The sequence below is a fragment of the Engystomops pustulosus genome, chromosome 3 (genome assembly GCF_040894005.1).
Source record: "Engystomops pustulosus chromosome 3, aEngPut4.maternal, whole genome shotgun sequence".
Classification (NCBI taxonomy): domain Eukaryota; kingdom Metazoa; phylum Chordata; class Amphibia; order Anura; family Leptodactylidae; genus Engystomops; species Engystomops pustulosus.
The window spans coordinates 227,874,214-227,891,088 of NC_092413.1; the positions used below are offsets into that span (position 1 = coordinate 227,874,214).

At 52.5% G+C, this 16,875-nt stretch overlaps 1 protein-coding gene across 7 annotated transcripts in view; it reads right to left on the minus strand.

Moving 5' to 3' along the window:
- DNMT3A (DNA methyltransferase 3 alpha) overlaps nucleotides 1–16,875 on the minus strand; it is a 132,100-nt gene that overhangs the window by 17,361 nt on the left and 97,864 nt on the right. For 6 of the 7 annotated variants that reach the window (XM_072143936.1, XM_072143935.1, XM_072143933.1 and 3 more), the window contains 3 exons: nucleotides 4,769–4,981; nucleotides 4,534–4,692; nucleotides 4,339–4,446 (listed from right to left, as the gene is read on the minus strand). In XM_072143936.1, the coding sequence (XP_072000037.1) occupies nucleotides 4,339–4,446; nucleotides 4,534–4,692; nucleotides 4,769–4,981 (480 nt within the window). Of the gene's footprint in view, nucleotides 1–4,338; nucleotides 4,447–4,533; nucleotides 4,693–4,768; nucleotides 4,982–7,863; nucleotides 8,036–16,875 lie in introns of those variants that run through there. The other variant, XM_072143938.1, reaches the window with a different exon arrangement.

The following is a 16,875-nucleotide window of genomic DNA, read 5'->3' on the forward strand; positions in this document are numbered from 1 at the left end:
GAGGAGCACAGTCAGGGTCTTATATTTGGCAGGGGGTGTGAGGAGCACAGTCAGGGTCTTATATTTGGCAGGGGGTGTGAGGAGCACAGTCAGGGTCTTATATTCGGCAGGGGGCGTGAGGAGCGCAGTCTGGGTCTTATATTTGGCAGCAGGTATTAGGAGCACAGTCAGGGTCTTATATTAGGCAGAGGGTGTGAGGAGCACAGTCAGGGTCTTATGTTTGGCAGGGGGTGTGAGGAGCTCTGTCAGGGTCTTATATATGGCAGCAGGTATTAGGAGCACAGTCACGGTCTTATATTAGGCAGAGGGTGTGAGGAGCTCTGTCAGGGTCTAATATTTGGCAGCAGGTATTAGGCGCGCAGTCAGGGTCTTATATTCGGCAGGGGGTGTGAGGAGCACAGTCGGGGTCTAATATTTGGCAGGGGGTGTGAGGAGCACAGTCAGGGTCTTATATTCGGCAGGGGGTGTGAGGAGCACAGTCGGGGTCTAATATTTGGCAGGGGGTGTGAGGAGCTCAGTCAGGGTCTTATATATGGCAGAGGGTGTGAGGAGCACAGTCGGGGTCTAATATTTGGCAGCAGGTGTTAGGAGCACAGTCGGGGTCTAATATTTGGCAGGGGGTGTGAGGAGCTCAGTCAGGGTCTAATATTTGGCAGGGGGTGTGAGGAGCACAGTCAGGGTCTTATATTTGGAAGGGGGTGTGAGGAGCACAGTCAGGGTCTTATATTTGGCAGGGGCTGTGAGGAGCACAGTCAGGGTCTTATATTAGGCAGGGGGTGTGAGGAGCACAGTCAGGGTCTTATATTAGGCAGGGGGTGTGAGGAGCACAGTCAGGGTCTAATATTTGGCAGGGGGTGTGAGGAGCACAGTCAGGGTCTTATATTTGGAAGGGGGTGTGAGGAGCACAGTCAGGGTCTTATATTTGGAAGGGGGTGTGAGGAGCACAGTCAGGGACTAATATTTGGCAGGGGGTGTGAGGAGCACAGTCAGGGTCTTATATTTGGCAGGGGGTGTGAGGAGTGCAGTCAGGGTCTTATATTAGGCAGGGGGTGTGAGGAGCACAGTCAGGGTCTAATATTTGGCAGAGGGTGTGAGGAGCACAGTCAGGGTCTTATATTCGGCAGGGGGTGTGAGGAGCACAGTCAGGGTCTTATATTTGCCAGGGGGTGTGAGGAGCTCAGTCAGGGTCTTATATTTGGCAGGGGGCGTGAGGAGCGCAGTCAGGGTCTTATATTTGGCAGCAGGTATTAGGAGCACAGTCAGGGTCTTATATTAGGCAGAGGGTGTTAGGAGCACAGTCAGGGTCTTATATTTGGCAGGGGCTGTGAGGAGCACAGTCAGGGTCTTATATTTGGCAGGGGGTGTGAGGAGCACAGTCAGGGTCTTATATTTGGCAGGGGGCGTGAGGAGCGCAGTCTGGGTCTTATATTTGGCAGCAGGTATTAGGAGCACAGTCAGGGTCTTATATTAGGCAGAGGGTGTTAGGAGCACAGTCAGGGTCTTATATTTGGCAGGGGGTGTGAGGAGCACAGTCAGGGTCTTATATTTGGCAGGGGGTGTGAGGAGCACAGTAAGGGTCTTATATTAGGCAGGGGGTGTGAGGAGCACAGTCGGGGTCTAATATTTGGCAGCAGGTGTGAGGAACTCAGTCAGGGTCTAATATTTGGCAGGGGGTGTGAGGAGCTCAGTCTGGGTCTTATATTTGGCAGGGGGTGTGAGGAGCGCAGTCTGGGTCTTATATTTGGCAGCAGGTATTAGGAGCACAGTCAGGGTCTTATATTAGGCAGAGGGTGTTAGGAGCACAGTCAGGGTCTTATATTTGGCAGGGGGTGTGAGGAGCACAGTCAGGGTCTTATATTTGGCAGGGGGTGTGAGGAGCACAGTCAGGGTCTTATATTAGGCAGGGAGTGTGAGGAGCACAGTCGGGGTCTAATATTTGGCAGCAGGTGTGAGGAGCACAGTCAGGGACTAATATTTGGCAGGGGGTGTGAGGAGCACAGTCAGGGTCTTATATTTGGAAGGGGGTGTGAGGAACTCAGTCAGGGTCTAATATTTGGCAGGGGGTGTGAGGAGCTCAGTCTGGGTCTTATATTTGGCAGGGGGTGTGAGGAACTCAGTCAGGGTCTTATGTTTGGCAGGGGGTGTGAGGAGCTCAGTCAGGGTCTTATATTAGGCAGAGGGTGTTAGGAGCACAGTCAGGGTCTTATATTTGGCAGGGGGTGTGAGGAGCACAGTCAGGGTCTTATATTTGGCAGGGGGTGTGAGGAGCACAGTCAGGGTCTTATATTAGGCAGGGGGTGTGAGGAGCACAGTCGGGGTCTAATATTTGGCAGCAGGTGTGAGGAGCACAGTCAGGGACTAATATTTGGCAGGGGGTGTGAGGAGCACAGTCAGGGTCTTATATTTGGAAGGGGGTGTGAGGAACTCAGTCAGGGTCTAATATTTGGCTGGGGGTGTGAGGAGCTCAGTCAGGGACTAATATTTGGCAGGGGGTGTGAGGAGCTCAGTCTGGGTCTTATATTTGGCAGGGGGTGTGAGGAACTCAGTCAGGGTCTTATGTTTGGCAGGGGGTGTGAGGAGCTCAGTCAGGGTCTTATATTCGGCAGGGGGTGTGAGGAGCGCAGTCAGGGTCTTATATTCGGCAGGGGGTGTGAGGAGCACAGTCGGGGTCTAATATTTGGCAGCAGGTGTTAGGAGCACAGTCAGGGTCTTATATTTGGCAGGGGGTGTGAGGAGCTCAGTCAGGGTCTAATATTTGGCAGGGGGTGTGAGGAGCACAGTCAGGGTCTTATATTTGGCAGGGGCTGTGAGGAGCACAGTCAGGGTCTTATATTTGGCAGGGGGTGTGAGGAGCTCAGTCAGGGTCTTATATTTGGAAGGGGGTGTGAGGAGCTCAGTCAGGGACTAATATTTGGCAGGGGGTGTGAGGAGCTCAGTCTGGGTCTTATATTTGGCAGGGGGTGTGAGGAGCTCAGTCAGGGTCTTATATTCGGCAGGGGGTGTGAGGAGCTCAGTCAGAGTCTTATGTTTGGCAGGGGGTGTGAGAAGCTCAGTCAGGGTCTTATATTTGGCAGGGGGTGTGAGGAGTGCAGTCAGGGTCTAATATTTGGCAGGGGGTATTAGGCGCGCAGTCAGGGTCTTATATTCGGCAGGGGGTGTGAGGAGCGCAGTCAGGGTCTTATATATGGCAGCAGGTATTAGGAGCACAGTCAGGGTCTTATATTAGGCAGAGGGTGTGAGGAGCACAGTCAGGGTCTTATATTAGGCAGAGGGTGTTAGGAGCACAGTCAGGGTCTTATATTTGTCAGGGGGTGTGAGGAGCACAGTCGGGGTCTTATATTTCTTATATTTGGCAGCAGGTATTAGGAGCACAGTCAGGGTCTTATATTTGGCAGAGGGTGTGAGGAGCACAGTCGGGGTCTAATATTTGTCAGGGGGTGTGAGGAGCACAGTCATGGTTTAATATATGACTGGGGGTGTGAGGAGCTCAGTCAGGGACTAATATTTGGCAGGGGGTGTGAGGAGCACAGTCAGGGTCTTATATTTGGAAGGGGGTGTGAGGAACTCAGTCAGGGTCTTATATAAGGCAGGGGGTGTGAGGAGCTCAGTCAGGGTCTTATATTTGGCAGGGGGTGTGAGGAGCGCAGTCAGGGTCTAATATTAGGCAGGGGGTATTAGGCGCGCAGTCAGGGTCTTATATATGGCAGCAGGTATTAGGAGCACAGTCAGGGTCTTATATTAGGCAGGGGCTGTGAGGAGCTCAGTCAGGGTCTTATATTTGGCAGGGGGTGTGAGGAGCTCAGTCAGGGTCTTATATTTGGCAGGGGGTGTGAGGAGCGCAGTCAGGGTCTAATATTAGGCAGGGGGTATTAGGCGCGCAGTCAGGGTCTTATATATGGCAGCAGGTATTAGGAGCACAGTCAGGGTCTTATATTAGGCAGAGGGTGTGAGGAGCACAGTCGGGGTCTAATATTTGGCAGCAGGAATTAGGAGCACAGTCGGGGTCTTATATTAGGCAGGGGGTGTGAGGAGCGCAGTCAGGGTCTAATATTTGGCAGCAGGTATTAGGAGCACAGTCAGGGTCTTATATATGGCAGCAGGTATGAGGAGCACAGTCAGGGTCTTATAGGCAGGGGGTGTGAGGAGCACAGTCAGGGTCTAATATTTGGCAGGTGGTGTGAGGAGCGCAGTCATGGTCTTATATATGGCAGCAGGAATTAGGAGCACAGTCAGGGTCTTATATATGGCAGCAGGAATTAGGAGCACAGTCAGGGTCTTATATTTGGCAGAAGCCTTGTTATGAGTGAAGGTGCCTGCAGATATGTGGGTGCTACTTACCTGCAGGACCTCGTAGATGGCCTTCCTATACATGGGTTGCTTGCTGTAAGTTGCTTGGTGGAAGGTGTTAGCAAAGGAGCTAAGAGGCATCAGCTTCTCCACACAGACCTGGCCAGAGATTATAACATTGAATTGTGCAGCATAACAATCCCCCACAATTCACAAGGTCAGGGGGGACCCCATGATGATACTCACCACTGAAAACTTGCCATCTCCAAACCACATGACCCAACGTGTCCCCTCGGCGGCCCGGCTGCGTCCTGTCATCCACCAGGACACAATGCGCCCCGGCCACCAGGAGAAGCCACGGAGCTTCCCCCAGACCAGCTCCCCGATGCCAAAGCCTCGGCCGTCCTGAGCGGGATACAAGAGCAGCTGTAATCTGCAGCGTTCACTACAGAAGGAGTCACTACTCCCATCATCCCCTCACCTCATACTCTGCCTCATCATCCGCAGATTTGGAGGTATTCTTTTCCACAGTGTCGGCTACCACGGGCTCAGGGGTGGTGGCCACAGTGGGGGATGCGGGGTCTGTGGGCTGCTGCGAGGCCGGCGGCGAGCTCTCCTCCTCCTTCTGCGGGGCGCTGGACACCGTCTCCTCCATGGCGTTTATCACAGCGACCAGCTGCTGCTTCTTCTCAGCCTGAGGGGACAGACAAAAAGTGGGGTTCAGCGAAGGGGGACCCCAATATGGAGGGAAATGGCTCCCCATAGGTGGTGACGTCAGTATTGTATAATAACCAGGACATTATACTATATAATGATGATACTATGTAATAATCAGGACAATATAATGTTTCATTAGCTAAACACAATGATCCTTAGACATTACACAGTCAGCAAACAGTAGCAAGAAAAAGTAAGTGAACCCTTAGTGATTATAATTATATTATAACATGTGGATTGTGTTGTGAAGGAGCCGAGGACGTGTATACAAGGAGATTAGACGATCGCTTCTCCGAGTGATCATGGCGAGACGTCACGGCGAGGATTACACAAGGACATTTTTCTGTTTTGCTTTTCCATTTGTTATCGTAGTATATGGAGAATTTCCGATGGATCACAGCGCAACATCCCGGCCAATCACTGCAGACTCCAGGCTGCCATGGGAACGCAGAGGCGCCCCCCCCCCCATGAGGTCACAGGAAGGGTTAATCCCATCCAAGATGGCGGTGGCCAACACCCACCAGGTATTAGGAGGTTCACAACACATGAAGGGGTTAAACCAAGAAAAGAGATGAAGGGGAAGTGCCCAAACTACGGCATTACCCAGTATGGGGAGGACGTGGACCCACCTGATGGCCACCACCAGAGGAGGCTCCTCACGTCTCCACAACGTCAGATAATCAACCCCACATCATAGGCCACACATCATAGGCCACACATCATAGGCACATCTACCGCTACAACTAGGATCTGATAACGCCCCTGGACCATGAAGGAGTGTATTATTACCCGCAGGTGACACGTGAAAGCTGCCACTTATCGACCATTTGGTGGAAGCTCACATTGCCAGATTACAGACAAACCAATGTCTATTAGAACGGACCAGTAGTGACCCCCGTGTGTGAGGAGAGACCCCCGTGTGTGAGGAGAGACCCCCGTGTGTGAGGAGAGACCCCCAGTGTATGAGGAGAGACCCCCAGTGTATGAGGAGAGACCCCCAGAGTATGAGGAGAGACCCCCTGTGTATGCTGATCACAGGCTACAGTGTGTTGCTGGTGCTTCTGCTCCCCCTGGTGGCTGCTTTGAGGTGGTGCAGGAGCCCAGACATGAGGTAGCACAGCAACTCTGCCCTCCACCGCTGCAGCCCCTCACTCACCCCTTGGGCTCTGTGAACTTAATGAGGGCCTCCTGCCCTGGCACAAGTATACTGCACCTGTGCCCCCCCCTGCCCTGGCACATGTATACTGCACCTGTGCCCCCCCCCCCTGCCCTGGCACATGTATACTGCACCTGTGCCCCCCCCCCTGCCCTGGCACATGTATACTGCACCTGTGCCCCCCCCTGCCCTGGTCCATGTATACTGCACCTGTGCCCCCCCCTGCCCTGGCACATGTATACTGCACCTGTGCCCCCCCCTGCCCTGGCACATGTATACTGCACCTGTGCTGTGCCCCCCTGCCCTGGCACATGTATACTGCACCTGTGCCCCCCCCCTGCCCTGGCACATGTATACTGCACCTGTGCCCCCCCCCTGCCCTGGTCCATGTATACTGCACCTGTGCCCCCCCCTGCCCTGGCACATGTATACTGCACCTGTGCTGTGCCCACCCTGCCCTGGCACATGTATACTGCACCTGTGCTGTGCCCACCCTGCCCTGGCACATGTATACTGCACCTGTGCTGTGCCCCCCCTGCTCTGGCACATGTATACTGCACCTGTGCCCCCCCCCCTGCCCTGTCACATGTATACTGCACCTGTGCCCCCCCCTGCCCTGTCACATGTATACTGCACCTGTGCTGTGCCCCCCTGCTCTGGCACATGTATACTGCACCTGTGCCCCCCCCCCCCTGCCCTGTCACATGTATACTGCACCTGTGCTGTGCCCCCCTGCTCTGGCACATGTATACTGCACCTGTGCTGTGCCCCCCTGCCCTGGCACATGTATACTGCACCTGTGCTGTGCCCCTCCTGCCCTGGCACATGTATACTGCACCTGTACTGTGCCCCCTGCCCTGACACATGTATACTGCACCTGTGCTGTGCCCCCCTGCTCTGGCACATGTATACTGCACCTGTGCTGTGCCCCCCTGCCCTGGCACATGTATACTGCACCTGTGCTGTGCCCCCCTGCCCTGGCACATGTATACTGCACCTGTACTGTGCCCCTCCTGCCCTGGCACATGTATACTGCACCTGTACTGTGCCCCCCTGCCCTGACACATGTATACTGCACCTGTACTGTGCCCCCCTGCTCTGGCACATGTATACTGCACCTGTGCTGTGCCCCCCTGCCCTGGCACATGTATACTGCACCTGTGCTGTGCCCCCCTGCCCTGACACATGTATACTGCACCTGTGCTGTGCCCCCCTGCCCTGACACATGTATACTGCACCTGTGCCCACCCTGCCCTGGCACATGTATACTGCACCTGTGCTGTGCCCCCCTGCCCTGACACATGTATACTGCACCTGTGCCCCCTCTGCCCTGGCACAGGTATACTGCACCTGTGCTGTGCCCCCCTGCCCTGACACATGTATACTGCACCTGTGCTGTGCCCCCCTGCTCTGGCACATGTATACTGCACCTGTGCCCCCCCCTGCCCTGTCACATGTATACTGCACCTGTGCTGTGCCCCCCTGCCCTGGCACATGTATACTGCACCTGTGCTGTGCCCCCCTGCCCTGGCACATGTATACTGCACCTGTACTGTGCCCCTCCGGCTCTGGCACATGTATACTGCACCTGTACTGTGCCCCCTGCCCTGGCACATGTATACTGCACCTGTACTGTGCCCCCCTGCTCTGGCACATGTATACTGCACCTGTGCCCACCCTGCCCTGGCACATGTATACTGCACCTGTGCCCGGCTCCTCCTGTGTCTGCCCATGCTGCCAGGCTCTGCTGCTGCCAGGGCCTCCTTGTGCTGCTGCTTCTTCCAGAAAGAGCCTGAGCTCCAGGGCTGCCCCCTCCCCCCTCCAGACCTGCAGGAAACTTCCAGCCAATCACAGCTCAGCCAGCCCCTGACACCAGGCCTGGGAGACCCCAACCCTCTGAGCAGGCTGAGCCCTGGATGCTGAGGCTTGTAGTCCCCTCCATCACCAGGTTTACAGCTTTAGGTTTTTTTTACTTTTCTCTGAAAAAAAGTTTCAGAATAAAACAGAACTTTATGTAATAAATAACATTCTGCAAACATTGTAATCACCCCCTGCCCCCACCCTGGAGGGAAAGAGCCCCCACCCTGGAGGGAAGGAGCCCCCACCCTGGAGGGAAAGAGCCCCCACCCTGGAGGGAAGGAGCCCCCCACCCTGGAGGGAAGGAGCCCCCCACCCTGGAGGGAAGGAGCCCCCCACCCTGGAGGGAAGGAGCCCCCCACCCTGGAGGGAAAGAGCCCCCACCCTGGAGGGAAAGAGCCCCCACCCTGGAGGGAAGGAGCCCCCCACCCTGGAGGGAAGGAGCCCCCCACCCTGGAGGGAAGGAGCCCCCCACCCTGGAGGGAAGGAGCCCCCCACCCTGGAGGGAAGGAGCCCCCCACCCTGGAGGGAAAGAGCCCCCACCCTGGAGAATCCCATCGCAGGAGCAGAAGGTGCCGGATTAGGAGATTATAAAACATCTATAATTATCACATCTTCTGGATTATCAGAGGGGTCAGGTCTCCTGTATATTGGAAGGTATATATATATATGTATACTAGGTCCTTGGCCCCGGGTGTGGGGGTGCTGTGTGATTCATGGGGCGCAGTGTAATCTCCAGGATGCAGATACTTCTTCCTGCAGCCGAGACCACAAGCCATAACTCACTGCAAGACACTGGCTCTGAGGAAGCAGGGGTGGGCAGGAAACCCTGTGCAGGAGAGCAGAGGCCATGGGGCCACACATGGGGTCAGGTCACCTACAGGGTCAATGGCCAGAATAATATGTAACCCAAGGGTCACCACTTCAGAATACATAATGTAGAGGTCACCACTCCATAATATATAGAGGATTACCAACCCAACATGTCTAGGTGTCCCCACTGAAGAACTTTTAGTCTATTGATCAGCACCAGAGAACGTTTAGTCTAGTGGTCCCCGCCGCAGATCGTCCAGAGGTCCCCGCCGCAGATCGTCCAGAGGTCCCCGCCGCAGATCGTCCAGAGGTCCCCGCCGCAAATCGTCCAGAGGTCCCCGCCGCAAATCGTCCAGAGGTCCCCGCTGCAGATCGTCCAGAGGTCCCCGCCGCAGATCGTCCAGAGGTCCCCGCTGCCGATCATCCAGAGGTCCCCGCCGCAGATCGTCCAGAGGTCCCTGCCGCAGATCGTCCAGAGGTCCCCGCCGCAGATCGTCCAGAGGTCCCCGCCGCAGATCATCCAGAGGTCCCCGCTGCCGATCATCCAGAGGTCCCCGCTGCCGATCATCCAGAGGTCCCCGCCGCAGATCATCCAGAGGTCCCCGCCGCAGATCATCCAGAGGGCCACACTGCCGATCATCCAGAGGTTCATACTGCCGATCATCCAGAGGTCCACACTGCAGATCATCCAGAGGTCCCCGCCGCAGATCATCCAGAGGGCCACACTGCCGATCATCCAGAGGTCCCCGCTGCCGATCATCCAGAGGTCCCCACTGCAGATCATCCAGAGGTTCATACTGCCGATCATCCAGAGGTCCCCACTGCAGATCGTCCAGAGGTCCCCGCTGCAGATCGTCCAGAGGTCCCCGCTGCAGATCATCCAGAGGTCCCCGCTGCAGATCATCCAGAGGTCCCCGCTGCAGATCATCCAGAGGTCCACCCTGCAGATCATCCAGAGGTCCCCGCTGCAGATCATCCAGAGGTCCACACTGCAGATCATCCAGAGGTCCACACTGCAGATCATCCAGAGGTCCACACTGCAGATCATCCAGAGGTTCATACTGCCGATCATCCAGAGGTCCCCGCTGCCGATCATCCAGAGGTCCACACTGCCGATCATCCAGAGGTCCACACTGCCGATCATCCAGAGGTCCACACTGCCGATCATCCAGAGGTTCATACTGCCGATCATCCAGAGGTCCCCACTGCAGATCATCCAGAGGTCCCCACTGCAGATCATCCAGAGGTTCATACTGCCGATCATCCAGAGGTCCACACTGCAGATCATCCAGAGGTTCATACTGCCGATCATCCAGAGGTCCCCGCTGCCGATCATCCAGAGGTCCACACTGCCGATCATCCAGAGGTCCACACTGCCGATCATCCAGAGGTCCACACTGCCGATCATCCAGAGGTTCATACTGCCGATCATCCAGAGGTCCCCACTGCAGATCATCCAGAGGTCCCCACTGCAGATCATCCAGAGGTTCATACTGCCGATCATCCAGAGGTCCCCACTGCAGATCGTCCAGAGGTCCCCGCTGCAGATCGTCCAGAGGTCCCCGCTGCAGATCATCCAGAGGTCCCCGCTGCAGATCATCCAGAGGTCCCCGCTGCAGATCATCCAGAGGTCCACCCTGCAGATCATCCAGAGGTCCCCGCTGCAGATCATCCAGAGGTCCACACTGCAGATCATCCAGAGGTCCACACTGCAGATCATCCAGAGGTCCCCACTGCAGATCATCCAGAGGTCCCCACTGCAGATCATCCAGAGGTCCACACTGCAGATCATCCAGAGGTCCACACTGCAGATCATCCAGAGGTCCACACTGCAGATCATCCAGAGGTCCCCGCTGCCAATCATCCAGAGGACCCCACTGCAGATCATCCAGAGGTCCACACTGCCGATCATCCAGAGGTTCATACTGCCGATCATCCAGAGGTCCCCACTGCCGATCATCCAGAGGTCCCCACTGCCGATCATCCAGAGGTCCCCACTGCAGATCATCCGGAGATCCCCACTTCATAACATATCAGGGGATCGGGGGACTTTAATCTATAGGTGATGTATAAAACTCTCTCAAGATGTTGAGGAGCTCTTATCTCTGGCCATGCTCAATAGGTCTCTAATAGTTGGGGCATGTTGTGAATCCCAATTTTGGAAGTGGGGCACATAGTTTTAGACACTTCTAGTCCATAGGATGAGAATCTCCAAGCTCAGGATGAAGGCTGCAGGGTCTGGGGGTCCTCATTATCTGGGAGCACTACTCCTCGGCTATGTCCCGCAGATGTATAAGCAGTAATATGTGTGCTGAGGTGGAAGGCGACAATTGGAAGGTCTTTTGATGTGAAGGTGACAACGTGTTGGCCATAAGGGGGACAAGGAGGACCTAGCCATGTACAGCGGGGTGCTCAGCATGGTATGGGTATAATAATTAGACATCCTGTCACTAAAGATCCCATCATTAGGGGCAACAAGCCATAAGGAGCCCCCATCATCATACTTAACGCTGCCACATATTCTACCCTGCAGCACTGATGATGTTACCCCCAACACAAGGGCAGAGCAGCCCCAACAACCCCTCATGTCCCCCGAGTATCCAAATGTAGCACTGGTGATAATATATAACCTGGAGTAAGCCACATGTAGCAGCAAGAAGAGGAAGAAGTACAAAGTGACGACGGAGAAGTGGTACTGTGCACCGTCCATAAATATAGTGGAAGTGGTACTGTGCACCGTCCATAAATATAGTGGAAGTGGTGCTGTGCACCGTCCATAAATATAGCGGAAGTGGTACTGTGCACCGTCCATAAATATAGCGGAAGTGGTACTGTGCACCGTCCATAAATATAGTGGAAGTGGTGCTGTGCACCGTCCATAAATATAGTGGAAGTGGTACTGTGCACCGTCCATACATATAGTGGAAGTGGTGCTGTGCACCGTCCATACATATAGTGGAAGTGGTGCTGTGCACCGTCCATACATATAGTGGAAGTGGTACTGTGCACCGTCCATAAATATAGTGGAAGTGGTGCTGTGCACCGTCCATAAATATAGCGGAAGTGGTACTGTGCACCGTCCATACATATAGTGGAAGTGGTACTGTGCACTGTCCATAAATATAGCGGAAGTAGTACTGTGCACCGTCCATAGATATAGTGGAAGTGGTACTGTGCACTGTCCATACATATAGTGGAAGTGGTACTGTGCACCGTCCATACATATAGTGGAAGTGGTACTGTGCACTGTCCATACATATAGTGGAAGTGGTACTGTGCACCGTCCATAAATATAGTGGAAGTGGTACTGTGCACTGTCCATAAATATAGCGGAAGTAGTACTGTGCACCGTCCATAGATATAGTGGAAGTGGTACTGTGCACCGTCCATACATATAGTGGAAGTGGTACTGTGCACCGTCCATACATATAGTGGAAGTGGTACTGTGCACCGTCCATAAATATAGCGGAAGTAGTACTGTGCACCGTCCATAGATATAGTGGAAGTGGTACTGTGCACTGTCCATACATATAGTGGAAGTGGTACTGTGCACCGTCCATACATATAGTGGAAGTGGTACTGTGCACTGTCCATACATATAGTGGAAGTGGTACTGTGCACCGTCCATACATATAGCGGAAGTGGTACTGTGCACCGTCCATACATATAGTGGAAGTGGTGCTGTGCACCGTCCATAAATATAGCGGAAGTGGTACTGTGCACCGTCCATACATATAGTGGAAGTGGTGCTGTGCACCGTCCATAAATATAGTGGAAGTGGTGCTGTGCACCGTCCATAAATATAGCGGAAGTGGTACTGTGCACCGTCCATACATATAGTGGAAGTGGTGCTGTGCACCGTCCATAAATATAGCGGAAGTGGTACTGTGCACCGTCCATAAATATAGTGGAAGCGGTACTGTGCACCGTCCATAAATATAGCGGAAGTGGTACTGTGCACCGTCCATAAATATAGTGGAAGTGGTACTGTGCACCGTCCATAAATATAGCGGAAGTGGTGCTGTGCACTGTCCATACATATAGCGGAAGTGGTACTGTGCACCGTCCATACATATAGCGGAAGTGGTACTGTGCACCGTCCATACATATAGCGGAAGTGGTACTGTGCACCGTCCATCTATCCACAACAAGTAAGTGGCCACAGCTCAGGTGTGATCCTCTCCATGGAGGTTGCAGATCCTGGGAATGAGCGGCAGACACCAGTCCAAGGCATCCAATTCCCAGATTAGGCTGGTGGGGAAGCGAAGGGCACAGCAGAAGGGATGAGAAGATCTGGACGGAGTCGCAGCAATGTGGCTTTGTGCCCATTAGTACCTGAAACCTGCGGATGCAGAAAGGCCCCATGTGCTGGTGAGGATGTGGTGTCCAGCAGCGCTCCTTCTGGAGCAGCCTCACAGCTAAGACCCCACAGGGGTGTGCAAGGCCCGGGAGCCGGACATTACCTATAGGAGCCGGATTATTGGGAGTCTCCACAAGTGTGATGAGGCCAGGGAGACCCTGGGGCTGCTCCGCGAGGAGAGACGCCCAGGCCAAGATTACTATGGCTTCAGAAGCCAGTAAAGTGAAGCTGACAGAGCTGGTAAAGTGGCTGAAGATTAAGGGCACATTAAAGGCTTGTGTGTTGGTGTATGATACCCCTACTGCAACCCTGGCTCCGGCCTCATGATGTATCCGCCGGGCGGCTGCGTAGTGTTTTATAGCAGGTCCTAGTGACGAGTTGCTGGCTGCAGTGAGTGCACCGGGACAGGAACGGCCTGCGCTGTGATAGTGCTGATAAATATCCCCCTAACTCTCTGCAGGGACTGGGACTGTTTCTAAGCCATGAAGGAGGGAATAAGAGTTGTGAATGCCGACGAGTTATTGAGTTAGAAATGGGGAGGTGCCTGATCCTGGATGTCCTCATGAAGGGACAAGAACTTCGTCTTTGGAGGGGACTTCAATGCTGTCACGAGGTCCCAGGATAGGGGGGGTTCCAGAGACAAGCTGACTTATGATAGCGTCGCTCTTAATAGCATAGCTAGTGAGGCTCGCCTGGTGGATGTCCACATCCGGCACACCCCAGGCCACGCGGGGTTCACCTATTATAGGGGTAGCTGCAGGTCTAGAATAGACAGGTTTTATTTAAAGGAGGAAGCCATCTCTTCAGCAGTGTCCGTTGTTGAGGTGGAGTTCTCCGACCACTGTCTAATTTTGTTTTCTCTGAATGTTACAGAGACCCCCCGGATGGGAAGAGGCTACTGGAAGCTCAATTCGTCTCTCCTGGAAGAAGCAGAGATAAGACAATCCTTCGAGGACTTTCTTCAGAGCCAGGTACCATTGCTGGGCCTTTGTAGCAGTAAGTCAGAGTGGTGGGAGATGCTCAAGAAAAGGGTGGCGAGATTCTTCCGCCAGCTCTCGAGCCTCAGGAGTCTGGACAGGTACCGCCTGTATCAGGGCCTGAGGAGGAAACTCGAGCATCTCGTCTCGACTGGAGGTAGTCGTGAGGACATCTCCAGAGTGAAATCCTTGCTGAAGAGGTGTCAGTACGATAGACACGCATCTTTGGTTATTGAGAGGGATTGCAGTAAGTTCTGCTGACTGTCACATACATAGCAGTCCCACATCCGGATTATTACAGTCCTCGCTGGTTAAATCCCTCCGGTCTGGAATGTTTCAGTCCTACAAGTCGTAGTCAGTTACTCAGTCACGTCTTTCTGTACACACAAGCTGTACTGTGCAGGAACTCCATGTGTGATCCCCACTCTACGACCCATCGGGGGATTAGCTATATATATATAAGAGTCCATATACCGAGGATCACGTCTCCTTTGTTAGGATTTCCAGGCCCTGAGTGCCCGATATTTCCCTCTGTCCTCTCCTGCAGATCTGTGATCATGTGTCAGAGTGACGGACACGTGGGTTACATTGCACTAGCGAGTCCTGTCCGCTGCCTCGGGGCGTCACCTGACCCTTCTATTTGAGTAAAAGATGTCACCCTGGAAAGTTTTCTCCATAAAACCCACCTGGAGAACGAAAAGGAAAGATATGACATGTTCTAGAAGGATGGCGAGGAGAGGCCTTGGAGGATTTGGATCCAGCGCTTTTGGTACCATATACTACCGGTACTTTTATACCTCCTCTATTGTTACAATGTGCGTCGCTTGATAGATTTGTAGAAATGGGGACATTAGGGGGTCGTCACCTAAAAGGGACGGTGCAGTTTGAGCAATGCAGGATGCGCTGAATATTTATTCATTTGCGAATTTTGGAAATGTTCTTTACATGTCCTGTCTATTCCTGATCTCAGGTATTAGGCCCGGGGTCAACGACCTTCATTGTCATACGGCTCAACTTCAAGTGGCCGCATCAGTAACCGGGACCAAAGTTACACCAACACCCACAATACAGCACAAAACCCCAGAGATTATATATACCACAGCACAGCATGTAATACCAGGACAGCAACCAAATACTGCATTCAGAGCAGGTAGTAATAATACTGGAGACCCCAGAGCAGAGAATAATAATAATACTGGAGACCCCAGAGCAGAGAATAATAATAATACTGGAGACCCCAGAGCAGAGAATAATAATAATACTGGAGACCCCAGAGCAGAGAATAATAATAATAATACTGGAGAACCCAGAGCAGAGAATAATAATAATACTGGAGACCCCAGAGCAGAGAATAATAATAATAATACTGGAGACCCCAGAGCAGAGAACAATAATACTGGAGACCCCAGAGCAGATAGTAATAATACTGGAGACCCCAGAGCAGATAGTAATAATACTGGAGACCCCAGAGCAGATAGTAATAATACTGGAGACCCCAGAGCAGATAGTAATAATACTGGAGACCTCAGAGCAGAAAGTAATAATACTGGAGACCTCAGAGCAGATAGTAATAATACTGGAGACCTCAGAGCAGATAGTAATAGTACTGGAGACCTCAGAGCAGAAAGTAATAATACTGGAGACCTCAGAGCAGATAGTAATAATACTGGAGACCTCAGAGCAGATAGTAATAATACTGGAGACCTCAGAGCAGATAGTAATAATACTGGAGACCTCAGAGCAGATAGTAATAATACTGGAGACCTCAGAGCAGATAGTAATAGTACTGGAGACCTCAGAGCAGAAAGTAATAATACTGGAGACCTCAGAGCAGATAGTAATAATACTGGAGACCTCAGAGCAGATAGTAATAATACTGGAGACCTCAGAGCAGATCATAATAATAATACTGGAGACCTCAGAGCAGATAATAATAATACTGGAGACCTCAGAGCAGAAAGTAATAATACTGGAGACCTCAGAGCAGATAGTAATAATACTGGAGACCTCAGAGCAGATAGTAATAATACTGGAGACCCCAGAGCAGATAGTAATAATACTGGAGACCTCAGAGCAGATAGTAATAATACTGGAGACCCCAGAGCAGAGAATAAATAATAATACTGGAGACCCCAGAGCAGGTAATAATAATACTGGAGACCCCAGAGCAGAGAATAATAATAATACTGGAGACCCCAGAGCAGAGAATAATAATACTGGAGACCCCAGAGCAGATAATAATAATAATAATACTGGAGACCCCAGAGCAGATAATAATAATACTGGAGACCCCAGAGCAGATAATAATAATAATAATACTGGAGACCCCAGAGCAGATAACAATAATACTGGAGACCCCAGAGCAGATAGTAATAATACTGGAGACCCCAGAGCAGATAGTAATAATACTGGAGACCCCAGAGCAGATAGTAATAATACTGGAGACCCCAGAGCAGATAGTAATAATACTGGAGACCTCAGAGCAGAAAGTAATAATACTGGAGACCTCAGAGCAGATAGTAATAATACTGGAGACCTCAGAGCAGATAGTAATAGTACTGGAGACCTCAGAGCAGAAAGTAATAATACTGGAGACCTCAGAGCAGATAGTAATAATACTGGAGACCTCAGAGCAGATAGTAATAATACTGGAGACCTCAGAGCAGATAGTAATAATACTGGAGACCTCAGAGCAGATAGTAATAATA